This window comes from Cyrtonyx montezumae, unplaced genomic scaffold (genome assembly GCF_038088225.1).
Source record: "Cyrtonyx montezumae isolate F1298 unplaced genomic scaffold, pur_monq_1.0 scaffold_8, whole genome shotgun sequence".
NCBI lineage: Eukaryota > Metazoa > Chordata > Aves > Galliformes > Odontophoridae > Cyrtonyx > Cyrtonyx montezumae.
Window position 1 is genome coordinate 50015189 of NW_027072089.1, and position 26657 is coordinate 50041845.

Genomic DNA, 26657 nt, shown 5'->3' on the forward strand with positions numbered 1-26657 from the left:
GCTGTAAAAACACCGCTCCTTTCTGAGACTGACCTTTTCCAAAGCAGTGATCATGCAAGATCTGAAACCTACTGATTTCTGAACAGAGAAAGGGCTTTGAGCAGATGGGCTTTAACAGTATCTAGAGCCCGGCAACTTGGGCTTTGATCCTCAAACCAAATTCCACTGGATGACATTTACAGGTCCTTTCCAACTCAGACAATTCTGTGATTTCTGTTATCCTTCAGTCCTTTTCACTTGGCATCCTGCTATCGTTTGACTGTAAAACTTAGCCAGTAGTTTGAGCAGTTGAATCTCAAAGCTTTCTTTTGAAAACCATCAAGACATGTTTCCCAGGCTTATTAAGCTGATATATCTTTACATGCAGGTGGCAAAACCTGACACTTTCCCTGTTCTTTATAACTATGGGTCCATTTCTACTGTCTTTTGGTGGGAGTAACAGTCTGGGGCACCAGCTAGACCAGTGAGATGAGCCAGCTGAAAGCTCTTCACACCCTTTCTGCCTGTCCAAAAAGGGGGGGAGAAGAGAAAACAGCAAGTGAGCAGGCTGCACAGTTGTTGGCGATGGCAGAAGGCAGGACTGGCCATTCTAGCAGCAGGTTGCCGTTACATTGTTCTAACTGGACTGTGAAACTGTATCATTAATCTCCAGTCTATGCAGTTGCAACTGCCTTCCTATCCTGAGGGCTTGGAAATGTAAAGCATTTTAAATTAGCAATTTATAATGGATTCTTCAGTTTGCTAGGGGCTGTTTTCTGCTGCATAAGCTTAAGAACAGGTGATGTAAAAATGATCCTTTTTCAGAGGTGGTGTTTGATAACAGAAAGCTGGTGAAGGTGGCCTGACTGCTTGTGGTGGTTCAGCCCTGCAGCAGCTCAGCACCACCCAGCTGCTGGCTCACTCCCCACCCTCCCAGAGGGACAGGGGAGAGAGTCAGAGGAAAGGAGGGAGCAGAACTTGTGATGTGAGATAAAAACTAAGAAAAGTGAAATAGCAGTGATGATAATAAAAATATATACGCATATATTAACAAAACAAGTAATATGCAAGCAGTTGCTTGCCAGCCACCAATCGGTGCCCAGCCGGTTCCTGAGCAGTGGCTGACACCAGACATACCCCCTCAGTTTTGTATTTTTTTTCACACGGTATGGAATGTCCCATTGGCCAGTTAGGTCAGCTGTCCTGGTTCTGTCCACCCCCCTCAGCCCCTCTGCTGGCAAGGCAGTACAAGAAGTTGAAAAACTGAAACGTCCTTGGCTCCATACAGCACTGCTCAGCAGCAATCAAAACATTGGTGTTATCAATGTCATTTTTCTCCTAAAGCCAAAACACAGCATCGTACCAGACACTATGAAGTAAATCAACTCTTTCTCAGCTGAAACCAGGTCAGTACTTCTTTACACCCTTGCTTCATACCCCTGAAGTAAACAGCATTCATGATGTTAATGGGGGAAGTGTGGTCAAAAGTGCCTGACCCCTCTCTTGTGTATGGTCCTTGCTGGGCATCGTTACTACCTTGTTTTGGCCAACTGGCTGTGAATCAGAGGTTCCAGGCCACAGTAGAGGATTGAGGCTGGAATATAAACCTGAATCCTCTCAAGAAAGTACTTTTGTTTCCCAAATCTTACACAACCTGCCATAATGTTAATCTGTGCTAGGCTGTGTTAATATTTCTACATTTTCCAATAAAGATCTGGGTCATTCAGTATACCCCTTGTCATGGGGAATACAGTGGAGATCATACACTATTGCAGTTCCCAGGTAAATGTTGACCTGTTGTTCATATTAGAAAGCTTTCACAGCAAGTAAGCAGGATTCTCAGGCATGTTCCTGTATCTCCTTTATGTTACGTGAATGCTTTCAGACCTCCCAGCTCAAACCAAGATTCCTAATGAATCCTCCCACTGGGCTTCAGAGCTCTTGTTGGTGGGGAAGTCTCGGATTATCAATTTTATTTTTATCATTTTACTCTAATTCAAGCCCTAGGCCAAAGACATCCCCTGCAGATGATGCTTCAGTGTTTCTGGTTGTGGGCATCAATTGCCTTAATGCAGTGAGACTGATGATCACAATACCTAACGATGGGCGTATGTAGGAGAACGGGCACGATATAGTGAAGAATAGATTGAGCAATAGGTCTTTGAGACATTATGGGGTTTGATTTTACTTCTTAAAATTGTCTGTCCTGTTGTGGGCTTTTTTGGAAACGTTCCAGTGTCCTTAGTGCTCTTGCTTTCTTCACTAGAAAATCAATCCCTTCTGATCTAAGGGGAAGAATAGAGAAGTCTTTGTTGAAGGAGTGGAGCTAAGACTTTTTAATGATGAAAGCAGCCCCGGAGAATCTTGCTTTACAGACAGCATGCCAACAGCATCTTCAGTCCACACCTCTAAGGATAAGTTTGTTTCTATTGTCAGTGAGTAAAGTGGTTTCATTCAGTGGCATTTGATGGCCATTGCTACTGCGTTGTAGGTGTGCGTATACTGAGGTGGTGGGAGGAGGAGTGCTCTGACCCAGAACAAGGTAGCAGCTTCAGAAAAACCTGGAAGGCTTGTTTGGGTCTGAATCGTTCAAGAATTGTCCCTGTATCCTGCAGGCTTAGACTATAGAAATGAGTAATTTATACTGGCTGAGGATGAATTCACAGCCTGGCTGTGTATTCAGTCAGTCCTTGATTTAAAGGAAAAAATTGGAGTTTATGCATGACTCTCTCTTTTCCCCCTTTCTGAGCTTTATTATACTTGATTTGTTTATCTCAAAAGAAATATTTTGTACAGATATCTGCTTCCAGTTGCTCTGAGCAAGAATTCAAAGAGACGCATGACCTGCTATGACAATGCAAGAGTAAGTTCAACAAAACTTCACAGTTCTTTGCTCAGGATGTAGGTGGCATCTGCAAATGAAAGAAACATTTTTTATTTCCGTAGAGAACATAACTTTTGTGCCCAAACCAGGGCTGTTTATAGGAGTTGTAGAGTTGATGTGTAATAAAAGGAACAGGCATTAGCTCCAACAATAAAGGCAACAAGTATGACGCATGAAGATGTTTTTATTCAGTGTCTTCTTTACTGTATGCATGGAAAAAGTGACATAGCATTGACTTAGTGGCTTTTGTGCAATCTTTCAAGTATGTCACTGTTATAAAAGCATCTTATTCTGCTTCTTGATACAAACAAGTTAATGTTCTCACACATATGGCTCCTGCTGGTAATGCTCAGTGTTGCAGTAACACCAAAGAGCCTTAAATGGAGATGAGAACCCTGCTGTGCTAAAACAAGGGAAGTCAGCCCATTTTAAAATGTCAAAATCATAAAGGAAAAAAAAATCATACTAGAAACAGAGTAATAGTTATTGCTGTCCTCCATTTACAGATAGTCAACCAAGGCACAGAATAAAATATTTATGTGGAGTGATCTAGAAAGCATGGCAGACCTAAGAACTAAAAGCTGCAGCCTCTGAACCTAGTGTGAGGGGTGAGATTATAACCACAAGCACTAATTTATTTATTTTTATTTACAAGTCAGAGTATACTTAGCTGCACCATTTTCTTGTATTTCCTCTGTCGCATCTTTATTCTCTTTACTCACTGCCCGAGAAGAATGTAAGTCAGTAGGATGCCGTGTGGAAACTAAAGGCTTGCTTTATGCCAGCACTGCTGGAAGGAATCAATCCGAAGAATTACAGCTACCCATAAAATCTGTGCCACAATCAGCCATTCTTATCTACAAGTATTAATTGCAGATTGGGATAAAGGAAGTACTGGGGTACAAAACTGCTTAAAGAATACAGCATATTACTTAAGGTTTTAAAAAACCTGTCACTGAATTGCCAACTAGAGAGTAGGATTATTGAAATGTAAGGGCACAAAACACAGTGAGCTGAATACAAATACAGCTGCCCATACTAGTTTTGCTCCTTCTTCAAGGATCTTTAAATGCAAACTGTGATGTTGGTTAATGCAATGTAGGCAGGCTCATTGCCTTGTTACTTTATACATAAGACTTGCATGGTGTTATAAGACCTGTTTTGAAGAGCTTCAAAAAGACCTGTTTTTTACGTGACATGCTTTCTCTGATGTGAAGAAGGTTTGTAGAGAGATCATAGCAATGGGTTTGGAAAGCAAACAAGCAAGATACCAAAACCCACAAATATTTGGGCATAAGAGCCCTTCATTTCCAGGAAATTCTTAAGTGTGCGTTCAAGGTCCTTCAGTTTGTTAAGGGCCATCTTCTGCTACATAAACAAAACAATATTAAAACCAGTCATGGACAGGCAGCCAAGGGGAAGTTCTCACGGAAGTGGAATTGGCTGTTTGTGTATTGGCAGTTTATTTGCCATCCATACTGTGCGAGCAAACCAAATCCTCCAGTTGTGTTAGTGAGAAAAAGACAGAAATGAGGCCAAGGGGCAATGGCTAGAAGTGAGGTGGACTTATAGATTCATAGATACATTAGGTTGGAAAGGACCTACAAGATCATCTAGTCCAACCATCCTCCTATCGCCATCCCTACCCAACTACTAAATCAAATCCCTTAGCACCTCATCTAAACGCTTCTTGAACAGCGCTAGGGATGGTGCCTCAACCACCTCCCTAGGCAGGCCATTCCAGTGCCTGACCACTCTTTCAGAGAAAAAATGTTTCCTCAGGTCTAATCTAAATCTTCCCTGGCACAACTTGTGGCCATTCCCTCTCATCCTGTCATTATTGCAGCATTTCACCCTGAAAAAAAATATTTGCTTGAGCCTGTCACCTGGAAACACTGTTGAAGAAGAGATGGAAGAAAAATGTCAAAGACAGCCTGACTTGTGGTTGTTGCAAGGTAAAGCCTTGTAGAGGACTCCTCGGTACTGCAGATAAAATTAGATGTGAATACAGTGGTTGACATGATTGTTTTAACAGAGATTTCTGTCATTATTACCACAATGAAAGCTCTGCCATCATTGCATTGGAAGAACCTGAAAATACTTGTGAAGGGAACAAACTCTGGAAATCTTGTCCTTAACTTGCCAGGCTTGAAACCGTTTAAATGGGGAAGGAGCCATGATTATTTTCAGAAGAGTATTGTAAGTCTAGTGTGCCAATTCTTACTTTTTCTCTTCTTAAAAACGGAGCCACTGTCTAAAAGTTGGATCAGTGTGAGACTGCGTAGACATTATATGGTGCCATGAAAGCAGTTCTCAGGTATTTATAAATAAACTCTTGATGTTCCTTCCTCTTCTTTTTGCTGTTATTTCACACATTTACCCCCAGGCTTTCTGAACTTGTTCATACAGGCGTTAGTAGTAACTCTCTGTATCTGAATTTTATTCTTGAAGAAAATTGATCAATCATACAGTGTTACGCAGTCTGGGTTACAGCTAATGGTCATAGCTGTTAACCTCATATGTTCTTTCACCTGCATGGTAATTATGAATCATTACATTAAGTGGAGCAGTAATCCTTTAGATATAAAAGTAGAAATCGTTTAACAAAGGCACTTAAATTGATAACTTATTAAACATTATTTTATTGATGAACATTGGGCAATACTGTCAATATCTTAAAAATCTTACAAGAGTTTAAAAATATGCAACTTAAACTGAGAGAGTAGTGTGTAAATTTACAAACCTTGCTGCAGCAGGCATGCTTTTATTGTACTCTAAAGATTATTCTTCAGAAATGCTTTTTAATAAAGGACAAGGTAGGTAGTCTTTGTATAAATGGAACAAGGTGTTCCATTTTAATAAGGCTTGAGCAGCTAAGAACACTTAGTTTCTCTAAATGCATCCACCAGAAGACATAGCATTGAATAATGTATCCAGTTCATTTAGAAAAGGATATTTCAAATCTCATAATGTTAAAAAGAATCAGATACACCTTCAGTACAAGGTGAATATGTGTTTCTGCTATGGTTCACTATGAAAAACTTGTAATTTCTCACCACTATACAAGCGTTTTAAGGTGTTGATGCTGTGCTCACGTGCCACTGTTGTCTTTGATGATTTCTTTGATGATGATAGCCCTGCTGAGAGGGACTTAGAGATCCTGATGGATGAAAAACTGAACGTGAGCTAGCAGTGTGCAGTTACAGCCCAGAAGGCCAATGGTATCCTGGGTTTCATCAGAAGAGGGGTAGACAGCAGGGTGAGGAAGGTGATTGTTCCCCTCTGTTCTGCTCTGGGGTCTAGAGGATGCTATGGAGATGATCAGTGGGCTGGAACATCTCTACTGTGAAAACAGGCTGAAGGAACTAGTCTGGAAAAGAGAAGGCTGCAGGGAGACCTCATTGTGACCTTCCAATATTTATTAACATGAGGCAGATCAACTTTTTACAGCAGTAGATAATGATATGACAAGGGGGAGTGGTTTTAAAATAAAGGAGGGGAGATTTAGATTGAGTGTCCGGAGGAAGTTTTTTAGTGAGAGAGTGGTGAGGTGCTGGAATAGGTTACCCAGTTGTGGTTTCCCTCCCCCTCCTTACTTTCCTAACTGCTCTGCATCTGCTCTTGACCTGCTGGTGCAGGTGTCATGAAGAGTAAATTACTTATGATTTAGAGTTCACATATTGATATTAGCAGGTGCATGGCTGTATAGTGTGTCAAATGCAGTATTTATCCTCAGATTTATTCTATTGGACCTTATTGATAAGTATTTGGAGATTGTTTCCTATAGTGACTTACAGTGACATGGGAAGGCATTGTGTCTTTGCTGATCTCATGGGTACTCTTGTTACTGACAAGAGCTGCTCCACTTGCTATGAATTATTTGCTGTTGTGTCATGCATCTCCATATTATGAATTTCTGCAAGACAGAGATTATAGGGAGTGGTAGTTTCTTTTATTAGTCCATCTGTTTTAGTTGGAGAACATAGGCAGTCTGCATGCATAGCAACCCCTCCTTCAGCTCCCTGAAAAAGGTCCTGAAGGACGAGTCTGTGTTCTTTGAATGCTGTCTGTTTCTTCTACTTGTATCAGCTGATCAATTAAAAGATAACTTGTCTCTTTTTAAAGCTAGCCTTGATTAAACTGCCCCATCTACAGCAAACCACAACATCGTAATTTCAGCCTTTGCCATTCAGGACACACACTGTTATTTTCTTCAGCTGAGTTAAAGTTACTTTCTCCCATTTCCCTTTGTGACAAGTTCTCCCTTCACATTTTCAAGGCAGAGTTGTCCTTTTTCACTCTGGGTATAGCCAGAGGGGCAAACTGTTCTACCTAAGCTCAAATCAGACCATGCAATAAACCCAATGAAGCAGATGAGCCTGTGATTTGTTTTTCTGCTTCTTCTCTTCACATCTCCATGGATTTCACTACAGACCTTATTGGTAGCCAAAGTATTTATTTTGTGGCCTGTCATGTGCAATTCAAACGATCAATTTAAATCTTGGTTTCATACTCCTCAGTCAAGTCATCCTGGCTTCAGGGGCACAGACTACAGCTTTGCATCCTTGCGAAGAGAATTCTCCCAGAGCGGGTAATTCAGTTTCTTTTTTGTAGTGCTTGCGGTTTTCTGTCAGTTTGAATGTTCCTCCTTCTTCCTGATGCCTGGCTCCTCTCAGAACTCTGTGTACGCTCCACTAGTAGTTTCTGCACAGGAACCTTTTTGGGACTATCGATGACACAATCAATATACAGAAGATACTGAAGTACTGGTCTCCTTATAAGTGCCCTGTGTCTCTACCACTTTCCCCTCTCTTTCTGATAATATATCCAGGAAGTAGTCTCTCAGTAAGAATTACTGTCTGTGCTCAGGGGTTGTGGTCCAGTTGGTACCCTGAGAATATGGTTTTATGACTTTCCCCCTCTTACCCTAAGGGGTCAAAAAAGGCCTTTATTGGAAACCATAATGTCCCCTTGTGCACCAGCTCACTGCCCAAAACAAAGACTAGCTTCTGCTGGGGAGTGGTACAAGGACTCTGGTGGTCCTTCTACCTGGGCTTGACCAAGCTGACTGTAGTGGGGCCTGTGGTAGAACCATGCTATGGAGTAAATGGTTGGAACATACCTTTTGCCATTCCTTGGTCTGCTGTATACATTTTAAGTTACAGCACACAACAGAGAACAAGATTTATTTTTTTGAAGGCCAGTATTTCTCTTCCTACGGGAGAGATGACCATGATTATAAAACTATGTTAGTTAACTTTAGTTCAAAACCTTCTGTCATCAGACTATCTAAAGGGGTTCCACTTCTGCCATATAATGCTTCCCCATGGTGGCTAGCAAGGCATGCAATTATTTGTGTGTGTGTAGGGATGAACAGAATGTAGCAGAAGACGTATCATTACTGATAAGGAACTGAAATGGGTTAGGAATCTTGAGATCTTGTTTGGGCTTCAGCTACTGTGTTACAATCACTCATTTATTCTGTTCTTACAAATAATCTGTGGAGAACTCACAAGAGCTATCATATAAGGGATTTCTTTTGCAGCTGCTTAAACATATTTTGTGAATTCTTCCAGTACTGCTCCATAACACTAACGTTTTCTAAGAAGAGAAATGTTAATACTAAAAAATAAAAAGGAAAAAAAAAGTTGCAATAGTAACTTTTTTCTTATGGTGTTAAACTAGTAACCTGGAAGTTTGTAAAATTGTCACAAATGTGAGTTTTAAGACACAGCATGTATTCTACATTCATGAAGTACCTATAAAAAGCCTAGAGGTATCAATCTTAAGGAAGAATTGACTAAGGAGCAAAGTGCAAATAAGTTGAGAACTACAGATGTGTAAGAAACTTTAGGTTTATGTTCCAGGGTAATTTCCCATCTTATGATTTATTACCTTGCTAAGTAATGTTGCTAGTAGCAATGATAGACCTTTCATCAATTGCAATGTATCATTTTCATCCTGAATGCAATGAAGTTGATTTCTATATTGAATTTTATATAAAATATAAGTATTACTTTCATGATGGCAGTCAGAAGTTGGCTATGGCCATTTAACAGCTCTGGCACACAATCTCCTGATTTTTCCCTTTGCATTACAGCAGGTAATAAATGTTGTTGTGAATATTTCTAAGCTTGGTTTAATTTTAATCCTGAAAGATCAATGTCTGTTGGCTATCTGTGATGAAAAAAGAAATGAAAAGCACCTGTGAAGCTCATTTTCATAAGCTAACTGGTATTGCTATCTAAACTTTTGACCTGGTCAGTATTTGTTCAGTCTGAAAATTTTGTTGTTGTAAGTAAGGATATTTTCTGCAGGATGACAGAAAGAAGGAAAAGCACTGGATGTGAGACAGAGCTGATACATGAGTACAGCTGTCTCCTTTGGCCCTGTAGGTGATGTTGCGTGCATCAGGACTTTGCTTACTGTACAAGGTGTTCTCCTTCAATACTAAATCTGCCAGCTCAGTGAATCCCAGATGTGCTTAACTATCTGTTCATATTTTTGGAATAGGGGAACTGGGTGAGGCACCTGGATCCTTTATGTGCTGCAAATACACCTGCACAATTTATGATGGTTACTGCAGAGAAGACTCTTCCATCAGCATCTTGGACTAACTGCTGATTGCTCGCTTGGAATCTGGGAGCATCAGTTGGCGTAGTGCTGGCACGCAGCCACAGAAAGGCACGGTCTCTGTTTAGAGGTGTAGTCCTTCATCCTATTGGAAGTGCTGTTATGGGTGTCTTACAGTCCTATTGAAATTGAGCTGCTGAGAGACGTGTTATCACCGCTGTGTTAGGAACGGAGGACACATTGCCGATGAAAGTGAGTTTGAGTCTGTGACCCATTGATACTAATGGCTGAACTGGCAATAAAATAAACGGGCTGCTCATGTTTTAATAGCGGATTAAGCCAAGAGTTACTGGTCTCTGTTCACTTGTAGGTCCTTTTGAAATTAGCCTTTTCTCATGTACTGGGGAATTAGAATTACAAACTAAAGACAACTGATAGCTTACAAACTGGGACTCGGGTGCCTGCTAATTGTGTTGATATTTCTCTTCTGAATCTTTCTCGGGATACAGGGGCTTGTGGTGTTCATCATGATTAGTCTCACAGCCGCTCTGTCAAACCATTTACACCTTTCTCCCAAATCAGTAATTTAGCAGTGCAATTAGAATTATTATTTTTTCATTCTGAGCTATTCTAGAGCCATCGTGAATTGATGGCTATCTTGGGCAGGCCCAGTTGAACATCCTCCAGGGTGGAGAGGTGACAGCGTCACAGACAATTGACATCGACTGTGATGCTCAGTATTTCAGACGGTGCACATAGCAGCTTTCCATCCTTTGGATGTCTTTCATTCCCTGCTAGTATTCATTTATTTCACACAGAGATAAAGCATTTTCATTTATCTGACTACTTTAATTTGAAATAGTTGGGCAAATTGTCGTTAGGGACAAAGACATCCTTGTACATTGGTGCAAGAAATTTATAATCTTTCCTCCTTTCTTATTGAAATCCTTATCCTTGCAGTCCTGTAGTGAACATCAGCTTTATTACTGACTTCACTGAACATAGAAATGAGATCCTGAAAGAATTGAAAGATATAGGAAGAATATGGATTAGTCCTCTAAGAGGATATTGTTCGGAATTTCTCCTTTAGGTGCCATTTCTGCCTCAGGAAATGAAAAATAAACAAGGTAAAGCTCCACTAGCAGCAGTGCTAGTTATACACTGACACGATTGTTCTTTGTAGATGGTTTAAAAGGGGCATTTGGAACCACTTCTGAACAACAAAAAAAAAAAGAGACATTTCTTGTAAGATGAGACCATGGGTATGTTTGGCTTTATTTTTTCTTTGATAGGGATAAATGTTTGGGTTAAATGAAAGTCATCTGATAGCTCTCTGTGTGGTACAGTTAAAACAGAATGACCAGTTTCCATGGAGGTAATCTGTACAGATATCAAAGTAATAGTTGCTGAGATTAAAAAAAAGGGAGGGAAACTAGAACATTATTAAAATTATTAATCAGTACTGGTTCTCAACACCGAGACACGTGGTAATATTACTCAGTTGGCCAAGAACTGCAACTAAGAAATCAAGTGAAGTCTTGTTTCAATATCATGATCTAGAAAATCTTCTGTGATTTTTAACATTTTGGAAGGAAGAATTTCTCTAATTATTACTTAAGGCAGCATAGTACTTTTTACCCTTGGATTTTGGTACCCAAGCTTATGTGTTCTCTTCATGATGCTCCAAGCTGGGAGACCATCCATAGATGACAGGATTAAATCTCTCATGCGTTGCCAGTGTAGTATTGTCATGCTGCAGGCTGCTTCCTTGACCAACCACTTGCATAGAAATTATATTTTCTCCTCAACATTATCTGAAATTAATCAAGGCCATTCCTCTTCTTCAGCCTGATGATTTTGTATGCATACATCAAGTTATAAAATGGAAGCTGGAGAATTGTAGCACAGTGTGGAAGGAGTATTCCATGTGTGTTTTTCAACCTTCATCACGTAATGTACATTATAAAATATTGTCTGATTTAGAATCTGTATGTCAACAATGCATTTTTAAAATGAAAAACGTGTTTCCTACTGACCCATGGGAATTGTCTTATACAATAATCCAATAGTGTTGTGATGAATCTACATTAAAATACTGAACTCAACATTGTCCTTCTATTTAAAGAGCATGAAAGAATTCCCAGACTGAACACTTTGTGAAGGAGTCATATGGTCAATTCTCCACATTTTAGGCTAGTCTTATGCTCCAAACCCTGGCCTACAATGTCTTTGTTTTGAGTTTGCTATTGAATATATTTATATGAAAATGTAAGTCTGTATTTGATGGTATGAATCAAAACTGAACTTTGTAAGGAAAGACTAAGGCAAGATTAGATCTTTTTTGCTTTGAGGTTTTATTTCTCTGTGATGTATTTGTTTATATGTTCTAAAGAAAAAATATTTCAAACATAAAGAATGCTGGTATGATTCCTTTATTAATCAAGTTATGTTTTCACCTGTTTTGCTCTTGATATGTGGCTTGACAGTTTAAAAATTTTAGAAGAGTCTTGCTGAATCTTTATGCAAAAGGAAAGAGTTCCCATGATGATTGCTAGGCATTTGATGTAAATAAGCATTAAGTGAAATAAATCTGAAGTCCCATTAAAGCTGAAGATCTGATCTAGAGGGTTTTAAAGTGATTTAACGAGTAGTGCTCTCTCATATCAGTTGCTTAGTTTTCATTGTGTGGATTCTTGTAATATTTCTTGACTTCTCTCCACAGGGTTGCTGAGAGAGAATGAGTTGCTAAATGTACCAAGAAAATCAGAAGGGGTAGAATACTCTTATTTTAATGTCTCTCTTATATCCTCACCATCCCCTCCAGTACCTCTTCACAATCTTCCTCTCTATATAGATCACCTTTAGTATCAAAGAAGTAAGCAAGCAAGATATTTAAATTGTATGTTTAGAAGAAATACATGTCCAGTGAAAAAGAGCCCACCAAATGCCACCTCAGCAATAAGACAGACCCAATGCACTTCAATGAAGTATGAGAAAGGTGCTTAGCCTGGCATATGAATTGCCTCATGTCAGTGTTGTTTTTATTTTCATGGAGTGTATGTGAATTCCTTCCATCTTGGATGCCATCAAATAGATGTTTTTTGCCATAATTATTTTCTTCATTTACTCCTTCGTGACTCTCTTACAGCCGGAATTTTTAATGTTTACTCCTACTTAGCAATTTAAGTGATCAACCTAACTCCAACCTCACAGCAAAGATGTTTGGTGCAGAGACTTAGTCAAATGTGCTAACACATTCAGTCTTCATTTAATTGTAGCTTTAGTTATCTATCAGTGAATAGCTGAGACCTTCATTGGGCTAAGAGAAGAAACAGAGAGCCCAGTGTTTTGTTACGTCATGGTTTCACTCCCCTTTGAATTCAATTCCCAAATATTTGTGTGCTAGATTGCTCTTAACCTTATCTTGGTAGCTGGTTAGCCTCCTTTCCTTTTCCTGAGGGTGTGCTGTTACTCTTTTTTTATGTTCAGCTATCTGAAGGCAGTGTGTGGAAAACATACCATGATTTGAATCTGCAGCCCAGATTTCAAAATGATCATCCTTCTCAGGAAGAACTGTAACATGTTAGAATTGTAGTAAAAATCATGTTTTAAAGACATCTTTGCTAACAACAAGGAGAATTAATCTGTTTAGATCTTGTTTCTTAATATGTCAACCTTTTTTTATGCTGAATGACCCTAAATTAGGGGTGCATGGAGGGCCATACAAGGAAGCTCTAACACCTATTTTGTTCCTTTTTTTTTTTTGTGACAGTCAGCAGCTTTATGAGCTGAATTTCTCTCTGTATTAAAAATAGTTCCCTATTTGAAATCTGAGGAGGGACCAACGCTATGAAACTGACCTCAGTTAATTATGTTGGTATATAAAAACACAGAAATCTATCACCATTTCTGAAAACATTAGTAGTAATGAGCAGGTGCGACAAACTACCTCACCCACAATTACAGTACAATTAGATGCTCCTGAGTTAACGATGCTCTGACTGTTTATTCTGTCAGTGGATGGTATGTTTTCTGGAGGTTCTCTGCATTCAGTGCATCACTTGTACAATTTTGAATATGCTTTAACTTGTCATCGATACACCGATAACTTGAGCTGCAACCGGAGTTTTGTCCTAGCCCATCTCTTGTCCACATGGATGCTGGCATACAGTGGCAGATTAAAATCAGATGGCTGAAATGGTTATCACCAGCTGCCCCATCCCTCTGACAGACATTGCTGTCTCAGAGCTGGCGTGGCTGAGCTGCATTCCAACCGTGACAGCTACCAGTCTGACCATAAAGATAAGCCACAGGTAGAATTCATGACCAAAAAAGCTTTAGGCTTGAGCTAATGTACCAGGATTTGGGGGTATGGTTTGGAAATCAAATGCAGCTTAGCGCTTGGATGTGACACATATTTTACTAGAAAGGTCAGCATAACTTGTCTCTGGTCCCCCAAGCCTTGGCCACACATTTACACGTGTATGGCCACTTGCCAACCCTCAAGAGTGTGGGTGCAGCTGGTACCAGGTCTTGCTCTTTCTCAAAGCTTGCTTCAGATCGAGGGTGTGATGGCTGCCATCCCCATGCCAGCTGTACCAGCTGGGTGCCAGACTGCTGCTGCACCCAGGCCTGGTGTGTGGTTCACCCCTGCATAGTCTGGGCCTCACTGTCAGGCCTGGAAGCTCAGCATCTCTCGTCACCCTGCGCCCCTGGTCCTTTCCTTCCCAATTCACTCTGCCAGGGGTGCTGGGGAGACGTTTACATTGTTGCTGACAGCCTGCTGTACTGTTGTGACCTAGGCTCATGAACCCGGGGCTGTAAAACGTAAAATCTGTGCTTATGTATTCATTCACAACAGCTTACCTGACATGTTATATATGGCTTTGGTTTTCTGTGCTGTAGAGCATCCCAGTAGACTGCATGGTACATGGACAGACTCTTAGAATTATTAAGGTTGGAAAAGACCACTAAGATCATGTAGCCTAACCACCAACCCATCCCCACCATGCCCACTAACCATTTCCCGCAGTGCCACATCCACATGGTTCCTGAATACCTCCAAAGATGGTGACCCCACCGCCTCCCTGGGCAGCCCATTCCATTCCTAATAGCTAACCTGAACCTAAGCATCATGTACTGTTCCTAGTTATTACTTCTTTGTCTATGACACATCTTGAACAGCAGAAAGATTCATATGGTAGGATTTCTTTGGGACATTGATACCAATGTTTTCTGCATTATCCACTTTGTAAGCACTTTGATCAGGGAAATTGTGAAGTAATCTTGGTTAAAGTGCTGCTGTATGGTCAAACAGGCGTTACTGATGCTTAAACAATATTGCATAAATTTAGTGTGAAAAAATCTTCGTTGAAATGATGCTGCTTAGGTTGCTAAATGGAGCACCCTCAAATGATAAAACATTGACTTTCCTCTTTGTGGTGCGGTCACAAATCTTCCCATTTGTTTGCCTGTCCTGTGCACTCAGTATTGGCAGCACTGTGGGCAGAAGAAGAGCATCTGAGGGCAGCAGCACTGACTGCATTTTGAGGCAGCACTACCTGGAAGTGGAATTGAAGTAACGTGTGAAAGCCTGGGGGAGCAGAGCTCACCCCTCTCCCCATCACAGTTACTCTGCCAGCTCCCCTGCTGTCACAGTGTGGTTTGGCAGCGACATCATCAGAGCCTCACTGTGTCTGCGTCTTTCTATTGTTTGGGAATGTTGCCAGAAACTCTCCTGACACAGACAATGAAAAAAATAAATGCAAATTTCATTTTATTTTTTTACAACTTTGTAGTCCAGTAAGAGCGAGACAGAATTTCCTGGGACAAAGAAAAGGTGCTTCTGTAGCCTGAGGCTGTTCTTCCTGCTCAACCTCAAAAGGCATTCAGCGCACATGGGAGGGACTTGCCAAGACTTTTATAGCAGAAATGTTAGGCAGCCCCAATGACTGTCAGCTTCACTATTATATGTAGGTGCAGATAGGTAGGAGTTTGTGTATGTTTGCAATGCAGTACATACTTGGGAGTGAGTGCTAATGGAAATTGGCTGGAGCAGAAAGCAAGAGATAGAAGAGAAGAATTTTATAGTAGGAAAAACATATCACATAGTTCAGAAGGCTTAGCCAAAACAAAAAAAAAAAAAAATCCAGCCTTCTGGGAAAGGTACTAAGGTGAAATAAATGATTCATTTTTAGAAAGAGTTGAATAAGGACTCTTGAATAATGATTAATATCAAGCATTATTAGTAAAAAACCATTGTCTGTAAGATGCAAGCACTGAGAGCAAGCTGTTTGGCCATACTCTATGTATTATTTGTCTTACAAATTTTAAGTGAACACTCAGGCAGAGTGATGTGAATTAGACCTTCTTAGATAACTGGACTTTTTTTAAAGAGAAACCACATTTTATGTCTGAAGATTAGCTGTGACAAGGAGTTTACGACAGGAACACATGACTCTGGTGGTGTGGATTGGAGCACTGTTAGACACAACTAATAATGCTTTCCATAATATATAATAAAAAACTTGTCATTAGTCATGTTAGTGAGCAGTGCACAATCCAAATAACACTGAGAAATGGAGAACTCTTTTGTCCATTAAAATCTGCAATTCGGTTTCCATTGGAAACTCTGTAACAGCCCTGTATCTTGGCATGTAGTAAACACATTTATTCCTTTGGTATTTTCTGTCCAGTGCATAACGTGAAAAAAATACGCCATCATTGGTATGAGATTGATAACATGGCATGCTTTGTGTTTATTAAATGTTACTTACACAGAGAGTGAAGTCCCTGTATCTGCAGACAATCACTTGCTTCAGTAATACTCCATGTTGCGTGTGAGGATGGTATTCCTCTGAGTTTTGGTGTCTCCCCTGAGAGCTCAGTGCCTGGCAATGCATCTGTGAAGTGATGTGCTTTAGTTGGTACTTCACTCAATTCAAAGGTTGTGATGTTGAGTGATCAAGTGATCTACTCTTGAACTATTTGCCATGCAGACAGTATTCCCCAAAAGATCCAATGTATGAGGCACTCCACCAGCCTGGCAGGTGGCACTGCTTGAGATCATTAAAGATTTCTTCAGATGAAAACCAGCTAAGATGATTTTTAAATATTTACCATAATTCAGGAATTCTTTGAATTATGACTAAGGAGAACTAGAAGTTAAGAAAGTCTCATTTGCATGTACCAATTTCTTCTGATCTCCAGTTGCCCGTGATAATGACATTGTGCTTGACAAAAATTACAAGGTACAGTTTTAATGTATTTTTAATCGTCTCTTCACGTAATTTCACAACTGAAAATGAGAGTGTCATTAGCTGAATCACCAACACACCTTCCACATACTTGATTGGGAGAAATTTGCTAGAATGTAGAGGAACATCTGGGGCTGGCAGTCAGGCTCATCCCACCACCCCAGCCAGGAGTGATGCTGCAGGGACCACCAGGGCAGAGCCAGCCCCCAAAGGTAGGGCTGTGGCCAGGCAGGTCTGTGGGAAGCTAGAGCCTGGCTGGGGCAGGGGATGACAGGCTGGTGTGGGGGCCTGGGGCTGGTCAGGGTCAGGGGACACACATCACCAAGGGCATGTGATGTTGAGGGGGACGTTTCTGCAGCTCTGTGGATGGAGAAGCTGACAGGCAGCTCTGGTGGGAGTGCGAAGGAGTCTGTACACAATTAGGGAGCAGTGGTCTTTGGTTCAGAAGTTTGGGAGTTTCAGTGCTATATGGACATAAAGTGGCAGGTGATTGCCAGTTCAGGAAAAGCAAGTTGGTAGAAGGACAGCCAGCCACCATCAGTACCTGTATTTTAGAAAAAAGAAAAAACAACCAACAGGCTTACACCAAAGATGCAGATATTAGGCTCTGAAGTATAAAACATGCTAAAACAAAACATTATTAAAGCATTGCCAAGGCCACGTCCAAATTATTATATGGGGCAAATTGGGAGGATTAGAAATAAAGACTGCATTGAGACTGTGGATTAGCATTGCAATGAACTTAAGCCTTAAAATGGATATGATCAAGTATGTCTACTGCAGTATGTAATTTATATATCTTTATTTTTTGCAACTGACTGTAACCAAAATAGGATCTGATTTAGCATAATTAAGAAATTATTTCCAAGGGAAGGGCAGATTACAAGGCGATATTCTGAGCCAAGCTGCAGGTTTTAAATATATATTATACATAATAGAATGAGGGTCTTGACATATTGTTTGGAGCTTTTTTTGAAGCATTTTCATACTGTCTTGCTGTTTCATGGAAAGATAAATGAAAAATAAAACAGAGAAGTATATCCCTGAAGATGACAGTAAATCAACCGTTGCCTTATTTGCCTTTCCTAGCAAGAGCTGACTAATTGGGTAAGCCTAGTGGTCTTCAGGTTCACCTTGGAGAGGGATGTCAGCTTGAGGTGAATGATACAGTGAGAACTGTTGGCTTTTACTTCTTAAATGGACCTGTTCAAGGCAGATGCTGGTCCCAGCCATGAGGTGGTGGAGGCTCATTCATTGCATGGACGAGATGGTGACTGAGTCTTTTGAATTTTGTGTAATGCAGAAAATGGCCTGTGCTAATGAAAAGTCTTATTGCGATACTCTTGAAGGACTCAAGAAAGATGCTTTTCTGTTTCTTTTCACACCAGACATGGGTAAGATGTCAGGTACATATGGGTAAGAATGATTACAGATGAAAACAGATTCTGTTGAAAAATCTCAAAATAAAGGAGCTCCTTCAGTTTTCCCAATGCTGTCTAATACAATTAAGCTGTTAAGATAATCCTAGTCAAATGTTCTAACGTCCATGAAGCGATGGACTAAACAGCAAATTTTGCTACCAGACTGTAAGAATATTATTTCCTTCAAGTATTAGCATAAAAAGTAAATAATGCAACCACATTTTTTTTTTCCCTAAGAAGAACACAAGAAAAATAATTGCTGGAAAAGCAAAGGACTGGAGGAAGGTAGTAGCTGAGCAGATGAAACTGGTTTAGAATCAACAGCAACCTTTCCAACAGTGTGTTTTTAAGGTTGTGATTTCCCCTGGACAGAGAACATCTCATATTCTCCAGTTTGTGCTGCTTCATGAACAGTCTCTTGTCCTCTACTAGACTTTGAGCAGGGAGGCCAGACCTTTGTGCATTACAGCTCTGTTTCTTATTCTACATAAGCTGACCTGCTTTCATTTTTTGCTGGTATTCTGCTTGGCATTCTTTTTATGAAGTGGATTTTTTGTTTTGTTTTGTTTTATAAAGACCTATTTATCCCTCCCTTCTCTGCGCCAGTGGAGTTTTATTAGATCGTATGGCAGCCTGCCATCTTCCTTATTAACAAAGCTTTTTCCCAAATAAACATGTTCCTTGTGTACACTGCCTCCTATTTATGATTTATTTCCCATTCTAAAGCTACAATCTACACTATTAAAAATAATACACAGACAGATGTTTATCAGAGGTTGAACAGGGCTTTATTGTACTGAGTCTGGTATTTGTGGTTTCTCTTTCTTTAATCTCTGGTGAAGCATGCACCTCCCATCCTCCCCAGTTCACTTCTGCCCCTTACTGCCATTACAGCAGGTGATGATGCCCTTTAAACATATTTTCTTTCAGGCTTTTATGTGTTGAAATCTGAATGGTAGTATGGAGAAATAAGCTGGCATATTTAAAATGAAGTTCTTATTTAAGAAATCAGAAATTAGGCCTTTATTCTGGAATGTAGATTGACCTGGGGGCAGAGATTTTGGCTTTCCATTTATGTTATTTTGGTAGGGAATTTGATCACCCCTGGCTGTACTGCCAGTGTTTCTGCCAGTTCACTGGATTTTGGAAGTGTCTTTACTGTGGTCCGGTCCTGAATATAATTTAGGATTTCATTTTGTTTTTTAGAACTGTTTTACTGTAGCTCACTGGTAACAGTTTTAGATCACTGTCTGTGTGTATACATTTTTTTATTACTTGAATGGATGGAGTAGAATTATGGCCGTGGGTCAGACAACCATCTCAGACCTGTTAAATAAGGAGCTGACATGCATCATAACAGTGGCCTAAAACACCATATTTTTTCAATATGACACTTCATTGCTTTTCTTTTCTTTTTTTTTTTTTTTTGGCCTGTGGTTGGACTTGTATTGCAAAAACAAACAGCACTTAGCTATAATTAAAAATGCCCTACAGTAAGTGCAATGACAAAACAATAGGAATGTTCTTCATATGTATGAAGTCAAGTGTAAATGAAGTCTAAAATAATTAAGTTGAATGCAAAGATAAAATTATCTTGTTGGATAGGCACAGAGAGCGTAAAATAGTCACATACAAACGCAGATCTTGCGTTTTACAATAAATAAAGCCTCTTAATGAGAGAATTCTTTTTGTATCATAAGGCAAATTCATCTTTTGCTGTTGCAGCTGAAACAGAACCTTCAATTAATGTTTTTAAATGCATTCATTCATATACTAATGAATATTTGTACATAGATGGTTGATGCGTATAAGCTTCTACCTCAAACATATGAGCAGTGTGCTTGTTGGTACTAGAAACATACAGTTTATAAAAATGGGGATATGTGTATCATAGTATTCTTAGTATTCTTTTTTTTTTTTTAAGAGAATCAAGTTATACCTGGAAGTGTGTTTATTAAGACTTCATTTTAAAGAATCAGTATATTGGCAAGATATATTTTCAAATTATGCACCAGACATAATTACAAATGTAGTAAGCTGTAATTATAAGGAGGGCTGTGTTTTTCAACCTCCAATAGCTGTCATCTGCTTCAAGTTTAGCTGTAGTCAGAGCCTCGCTGACCAACCTACTGATGTTTCACTAATTGCCACTTGAAAATGAAGAGGAAAACTGCATAGCTTTGAAATGTTATTTATGAAAGAAGGATCGTGCTGGCTTGTTTTCAGAGCTGGAACTCTTCCCCCTCCTCTTGTCTAGACAAGCCAAGTACAAGGCTTTCTATTGATAAGAGCTTTCTGGTGTGTCACTAGGCACATTGGTCTAGTCTGGACTGGTCTGCATGTCCCCTACAGTGCTTGGAGGTCTCTCGTGTATTTTGATACAGATCTCTGCAGGTTTATTTACTAGCGTTCACTTTGACGATATTCTTAATACTTGTTTTCTACTGTCTTCATCAAACTGACTCTGATCTGCCTTGCTTTAGAAAAAGAGTTAATTTTGGTTTTAGAAAAAGCACATGTTGTTTGAATATACTTACTATGCAAACTACTCTAAAGTACTGAATTTTAGTTCACAAGTTACAAATACTTGATGTTAGGTATGCTCCCTGTTTGGAAGTACTTGTATATTTTCACTGAATAATCTTTTTAATTCATTTGTTCCATTCCTACAGTGCATTTTTCTTTTAAAGATTCCTTTCAGACTTCAGTAGAACATGATTATGCAGGGTAAATTTTGCACTATTGAGTCCTCCATGAGTTATTACATTTTGTTAGATGGCATACGAAATCATCATTGATGTTAACATTGGTATTTCTGTTACCGTACATCAGTGGTCCTTTTCCTGATTTAATATAAAGGAAGACACAATGAACTATAACTGTATAGAAAAGTCCTTTTTTTAGATACTTGGAAAGACTTCATTGGATAGTTCTAGACTTTGGACTTTGAAAGTGCTGTCCTGTGTGTAATGTCAGCTGTCATTGCTTGTTTAGACTGCTCTTTACAAGTACTTCTGGGCTTCTTTGGGATCTCATGTATGTATAGATTCCAGCTTTTTCCTAGTGCTAAACCATTCCACGATGGATCTTTTTTGTCTGGCTTCTTTGGGAATGGATCTTCTCTCTCAGTCATATTAAGCAGTAACTCGTGGCTGGGTTATCTTCAGAATAATCTTCACTTTTCAAAGCCTCTGTGCAACAGTAGAGTTATCAAAAACTCATTTTCTTGGTGGTTTTTTTTTTGTTTTTTTTTTTTTGCTGTTTTTATTCTTCTCAGAGGTGATTTATTTTGAAACTGGTAAGTATCAGTAAGCTGTTTTTAGATAGGCCTTTCTTGTGGGTTCATCTTGACTAGCACCCACACAGTGCTCACTCACTCCTTCCACAGCAGGGTAGGGGAAGGGACTAGGAAGAGTAAAAGCAAAATGACAGATGAGTAAGTGAAGGAAAGAAGGAACAAGAGAAAACTTTGATGCTGTGTTGAGCAGTGGCCAGCAACAGCCAAAATACTGGTGCGTTGTCAGCAGCATTTTGATCATGAATCCAAAGAACAGCACCACAGGAGCTGCTGTGTGGAAAGTCTGCTCCATCCCAGTCAGGTCCAGTGCAGCATGATGGCAAGGCTTGAGGTGGAGCATTTTATAAAAAATGAAGAATTAAAGAGCAACCATGCAGTCCCTGTCAGGACATCAGCAGGGGACAAGAAGCCTTTTTTCTCTTTTTTTTTCTTCTTCTTTTTTTTTTTAATTCACTTTGATAATGTCAGTATTCATGTCTGAGGAAAGAAGCAAGTAGCTGTTGAATACTGAATCCAAATTTCAGTGAAGTTTGTTATCTGAAAAAAAAAAAAGCTTAAATCACAAGTTCTTTCCTCTAGTTAGTCCTCTTATAACAATGTTAGTTTAAATACAGCATTTTTAATAGAGCTACTAAAAATTTATTGCTTCATGTGGTCTGCTGTCTGAAGACCATATAATCTGGTGGCATGTAGAAATTCAAAGTTCTTAGCTCTAGTTGCTTTTGAGCTGAAGTTTTGCTTGAGCATTTTATATCAGTCGTGAGGGAAATGTGGAAGGCTTTACATTAGGGCTCAACATGAAGATACAGGAAAGAAAAAAAAAATGTGGGCAAAGTGATATGCCATGTGTTCAAACTTCAAGGAATATGGTGTTAGATACTTTTCTTTCAAACAGAAGCAGCGTGTATGTTACCGCTCTAATTTTCAGAACATCTCAGCAATTTACAGTAATTTTCATTCTGCCTTTTCTGTTGTGCCCATTTAAAATGTCTGCAGAGTTTGAAGCCAACTTTTCTAATCCTCCAAAGCAGCTTTACTCTTGTTCCAGTTTTTTTCTTTCTGGGTTTGCAAAAATGAGTCCTAAGTGCAGTAATCATCAGATTGTATTGAGATAGATCTTTTCTGTCTCCTTTGCAAAAGTAAGTGTTAATAGCCTTCTTACTTTCTTGGGTTTCAAAGGCTTACTCTCTTTGGTCAGGGCCTTAAATGGCTTTTCAGCTGTTTGTCATTGTTGAAGGAGATGAGGAATGTGGAGAAATACTTTGTATAATAGTTGATTCTGTAATTTAAATACTTCATAAATCTTGAGGACTTTACTTAGGAAAATGCTTACTGATTTTTAAATGCAGTTTGATCAAGTGCAATACAAATACGTGTTCTAAGCACACAGGAAATGCTTGTGTTTCTTATGTAGCATATTACAGCTTTCATTTATATTCTTAAGTAGCATTTTAACATGTTGCACATGTTGATGCATATATTGTACTGCAGTAACTTCTTTCTGGTATGCATACCAAGATGTCATTAATACTTGTGAAGTTTTCAGAGAGAGGCCTGCAAATCACTCTTAGCTACAAAGCAAATATGCTATGAAAAATGATTTCACTCCATTTCCCAGTTTATTTCTCTCTCTCCCCCCCCCCCCCCCCCCCCTCATTCATTACCATGCTTATGTTGCACATCAGATACAAGTGTGCAAATGTAATTCCTTGGTAACTGTTTCAGAATCTTTTTAGAATTATAGCTCCCATTGTCTCAATTCAGAGCAAGTCCAGTCCTGGTGCTGTTAAGATTAATGGGGAGTCTCCTGTTGAAGCTGCTGAAGATGAACAAATGCTGAAGATAAGAGATCATCTCTCTTAAGCAGAATCAGACAGCCCAAACTACAGCCCTGGGGAAGCCTAGATTTCAGGGAATGGTATTACTTTAAATAAAAAGGCTCGTGAGTGTTTCTTGGTTTTAGTTCATCTGCTTTGCCATTGCTTCTGAATGACAATCGCCAGAATTCGTCAACATGCTAAAGGTGTAATCATTAAACTATAATTTGTCTAGATATAATGTATCCTCTGTTCTGTGTCAGTAGTGTATTTATCTTTGGAACAAGCCTAGTGAAAAAGCTTTTTATAATGGTATTTATATTTCTGTGAATATTTCCTAATTATATCTCAAATGCTTACTATTAAGCTTTGTTTCTAGAGGTGACATTTAAATGATCGGTTTAGCTGAAGGGCAATGGAATTTTAATTATCAACCAAGTAGACACCCTCAATACATAATGCCATGTTTAAATACTGAGCTATCACCATTTCAGACTGAGGACAAGTAAGTCAGACTGAAGTCTTGTCTGACTGGGCTCTGAAAGTTAAAGAAAAACATCCACCATGAGTAGACACTGGGTTCTAATTCCTATAACATGCAGTCACTGGTAGAACTCACTGAATCTTTTTCAGTAACCAGGACACCAAGGGTGGAAATTGTCCATCCTGGTCACCCAGAGCAGGTAAGTGTGTAGGTCTCATATCAGCGTAAAATTTGAGTGGGAAATGAGGAGCTTTACTTTGCCATGGTCTTTTGAAGATATGGGGATCAGTCCAGTGTGATACCTTACACAGGATTAGTTAGGCAGCATACACCTATTTTCACAAAAGGAAAAAAGGAGAGAAGATAAGAATGAGCTTGAGGTAATGATGTTTTTGTTTGAATACCTGGTCTTAGAGGTGTTTTTCCTTGTGACTGAATACTATTTAGCAGAAACCATTCATTTCTTTGCAGTTAACAAAATGTAAAGGAATACAGCAACCCTGCGTACAGCATTCAGATGCTTTATACAGGTTTTCAAGTTTTCTTCTAAAAAAACAGGCAAACTGAACTGTGGGAGTTCGACGTGCAGGCACTGAGTGCTTGATCATAATTAGCTGGGAGACTGGCAGATTGGCTTTGGGAAGGTAGTTAAGGAATAATTGTCTGTGTCTGGACAGGATTGCTGCTGGTTACAGACTAGCTGCTGCCTTACAGCTGGTGCTGTTTTACTCTGGGCAGGACTTTTTTTTGGCATGGGACGATTATATTTATTCACGGTGCTGTCTTGCCCCAAACGTGAGCTAGAAAAATGGTTTTTTTTTAAGTAAGTTGAATTTTCCCAAGTGGCAAATCTGGTTTATTAGTGGATTGATTCTAGTGATCTAAAATTTATCACGCATAGTCAGATATCATTCATACTTGCAGTGCTTACAAATAGTGCATTATTTGCTTTGATGATGAAGTGTGAAAGACCCATCCACCAAGATAGCATCCATGTGAAAAATACCAATTGCTTTTAATATCAGTCATTTTAGCTAGTGAAGAAGATAAGCACTGATTTCCTCATCAATTTTTGTTTTGATTTCCTTTTTGCCTTTCAGAGTGCAAATTCACCTGCGCCAGTGGTAAATGCTTGTATCTTGGTTCATTGATTTGTAACCAACAGAATGACTGTGGGGATAACAGTGATGAAGAGAACTGTCTGCTTGTAACAGAGCATCCACCTCCAGGCATCTTTAGCTGTGAGTACTTGCTCTTCATGTGCAACTGTGTATGTTTGTGGGAAATGTCTGTTACCTCAGAAATCAGTGTCTTCAGAAACATGGTCTGCTGCGTCATACCTAGGGGAGCTGGGACAGAGCACTGAACCAGCAGTACTGTCTAACATGCTTTCTTTGGGTGTCTAAATCTGGAAAGTTGAGATGATGTGGAAGGAAGTGGAGGAGTTTGTGCTGCAAGTAATGAGGTTGTGATTGTATGAATTCTGAGTGGCTTCTGAGAAAGAAAGCCTGATATTTTAAGTGATTAAAAAAATGTTTTCCTGTTGTTTTCCATTTCTGAAAAATGTTTTGTGCTTTATGTGTGTGATAGTCTTCACATGCTATTGAGACTATTGAGGAAGTTGTTGCAATCATTGTATATATGTTATTAGTACGGAGATCAGCACTAATTTGGTAGGTCAGTGAGCTTTTGGAGGTATATATTTAAGATAGCTTTACTTGCTATTCTGTCGTGCCTAAATATCTCGGAGAGAGTGACACAGTTCCTCTCTGAGTACCTTGCCCTCCCTGATGCAACTGTTTTCAAGCCACAGTTCAGCTTTCTGAACAGAGGAGAAGTTTTCCAGTAATGCTTCTGGTCTACAGGTACAAGAGAAGTGCTGTTACTGTGATGATTTCCCATCATCACTGCATTACCTCAATATTTACTTCTAAAAAGATTAAAATGTTTCTTTCAGAAATGCTTTACTTAATGCAGGGATAGCAGAAACAAGCATTGCATGTATTGTGAGGATGACAGTTCATCACATGCTCACTAAACCATTTCCTTTCTGAAAGGATTGGCAGTTCTTTGCCACAGATCAATAGGTCCCTCCGCTGGTCAGTGTTTGATGGAGTAGTTCTAGTGTATGGAATGAGATGCCTAGCAGTGCTTGCCATTGGTGTGGTTCTGCCAGTAATGGCAGCTCTTGAAAAGCTGTTTGAGCTCTAGTTGTGACTGGCTTAGGACTATCTGTGTTAATTATGTTGCTGTTAATAATAGAAATTACAAGCAGTGTGTATCTGTGATTTTTGCATGAACACATGCATTATTAAACCTGATGTAATCATTGGAGTTAATTGATAATAGAAAATTGACAGGTGTTGGATGTGTTCCCTTCCCCTTCTTCCCTCTAACCTCCAAATTTAGCATGTTTTTAAATGACTAATCTTGTACTTCTGTTGTGATATCAAATGTTTTAAAACAATAATGGCGTACATCTGCATTTATGTTATTTTATTTTGCTTGTTTTGTTTATTGTAATGGAAGTCTTGCAAAAACACTCATGTCCAGATCAGAATGTCTTGTGTTATTTCCCCATGAATTTACACTAACTTTGGTTTTTGAGTTGTCAGAAAAGCACTGCCTCACATTTTGTGCATGCAAATCTGTAAGTGCATCTTGAAAGTACAAAAAGGGGAATTTTCTGTCTGAAATACCGCAGCTCCTCCATTAAGAAACTGAGACAACAACTGTTTGACCAAAAGGAGCTTGGAAAACCAGTGTGGTAGCAGGTGGAGGGAAGGACTGGGTGTCATGCTGGAAACAAGCTGCAGCTGGGGCACTGTCTTGTTATGTATTATGGAAATATTGGGACAAGCTTGGTTATACTACAGGCACGAGGCCGTAATTGCACTGGGTATGAACATTTATTTTCTTGTTTGGTGGTATTAATGGAGCCAGTG

At 39.4% G+C, this 26657-nt stretch overlaps 1 protein-coding gene across 3 annotated transcripts in view; it reads left to right on the forward strand.

The window, feature by feature from the left end:
- LDLRAD4 (low density lipoprotein receptor class A domain containing 4) overlaps positions 1–26657 on the forward strand; it is a 260237-nt gene that overhangs the window by 105554 nt on the left and 128026 nt on the right. For 2 of the 3 annotated variants that reach the window (XM_065752502.1, XM_065752501.1), the window contains exon 4: positions 24813–24953. The exons of the other annotated variant lie outside the window; for it this stretch is intronic. In XM_065752502.1, coding sequence (XP_065608574.1) covers positions 24813–24953 — 141 coding nt within the window. The remainder of the gene's footprint in view (positions 1–24812; positions 24954–26657) is intronic. 3 annotated transcript variants of the gene reach the window in all.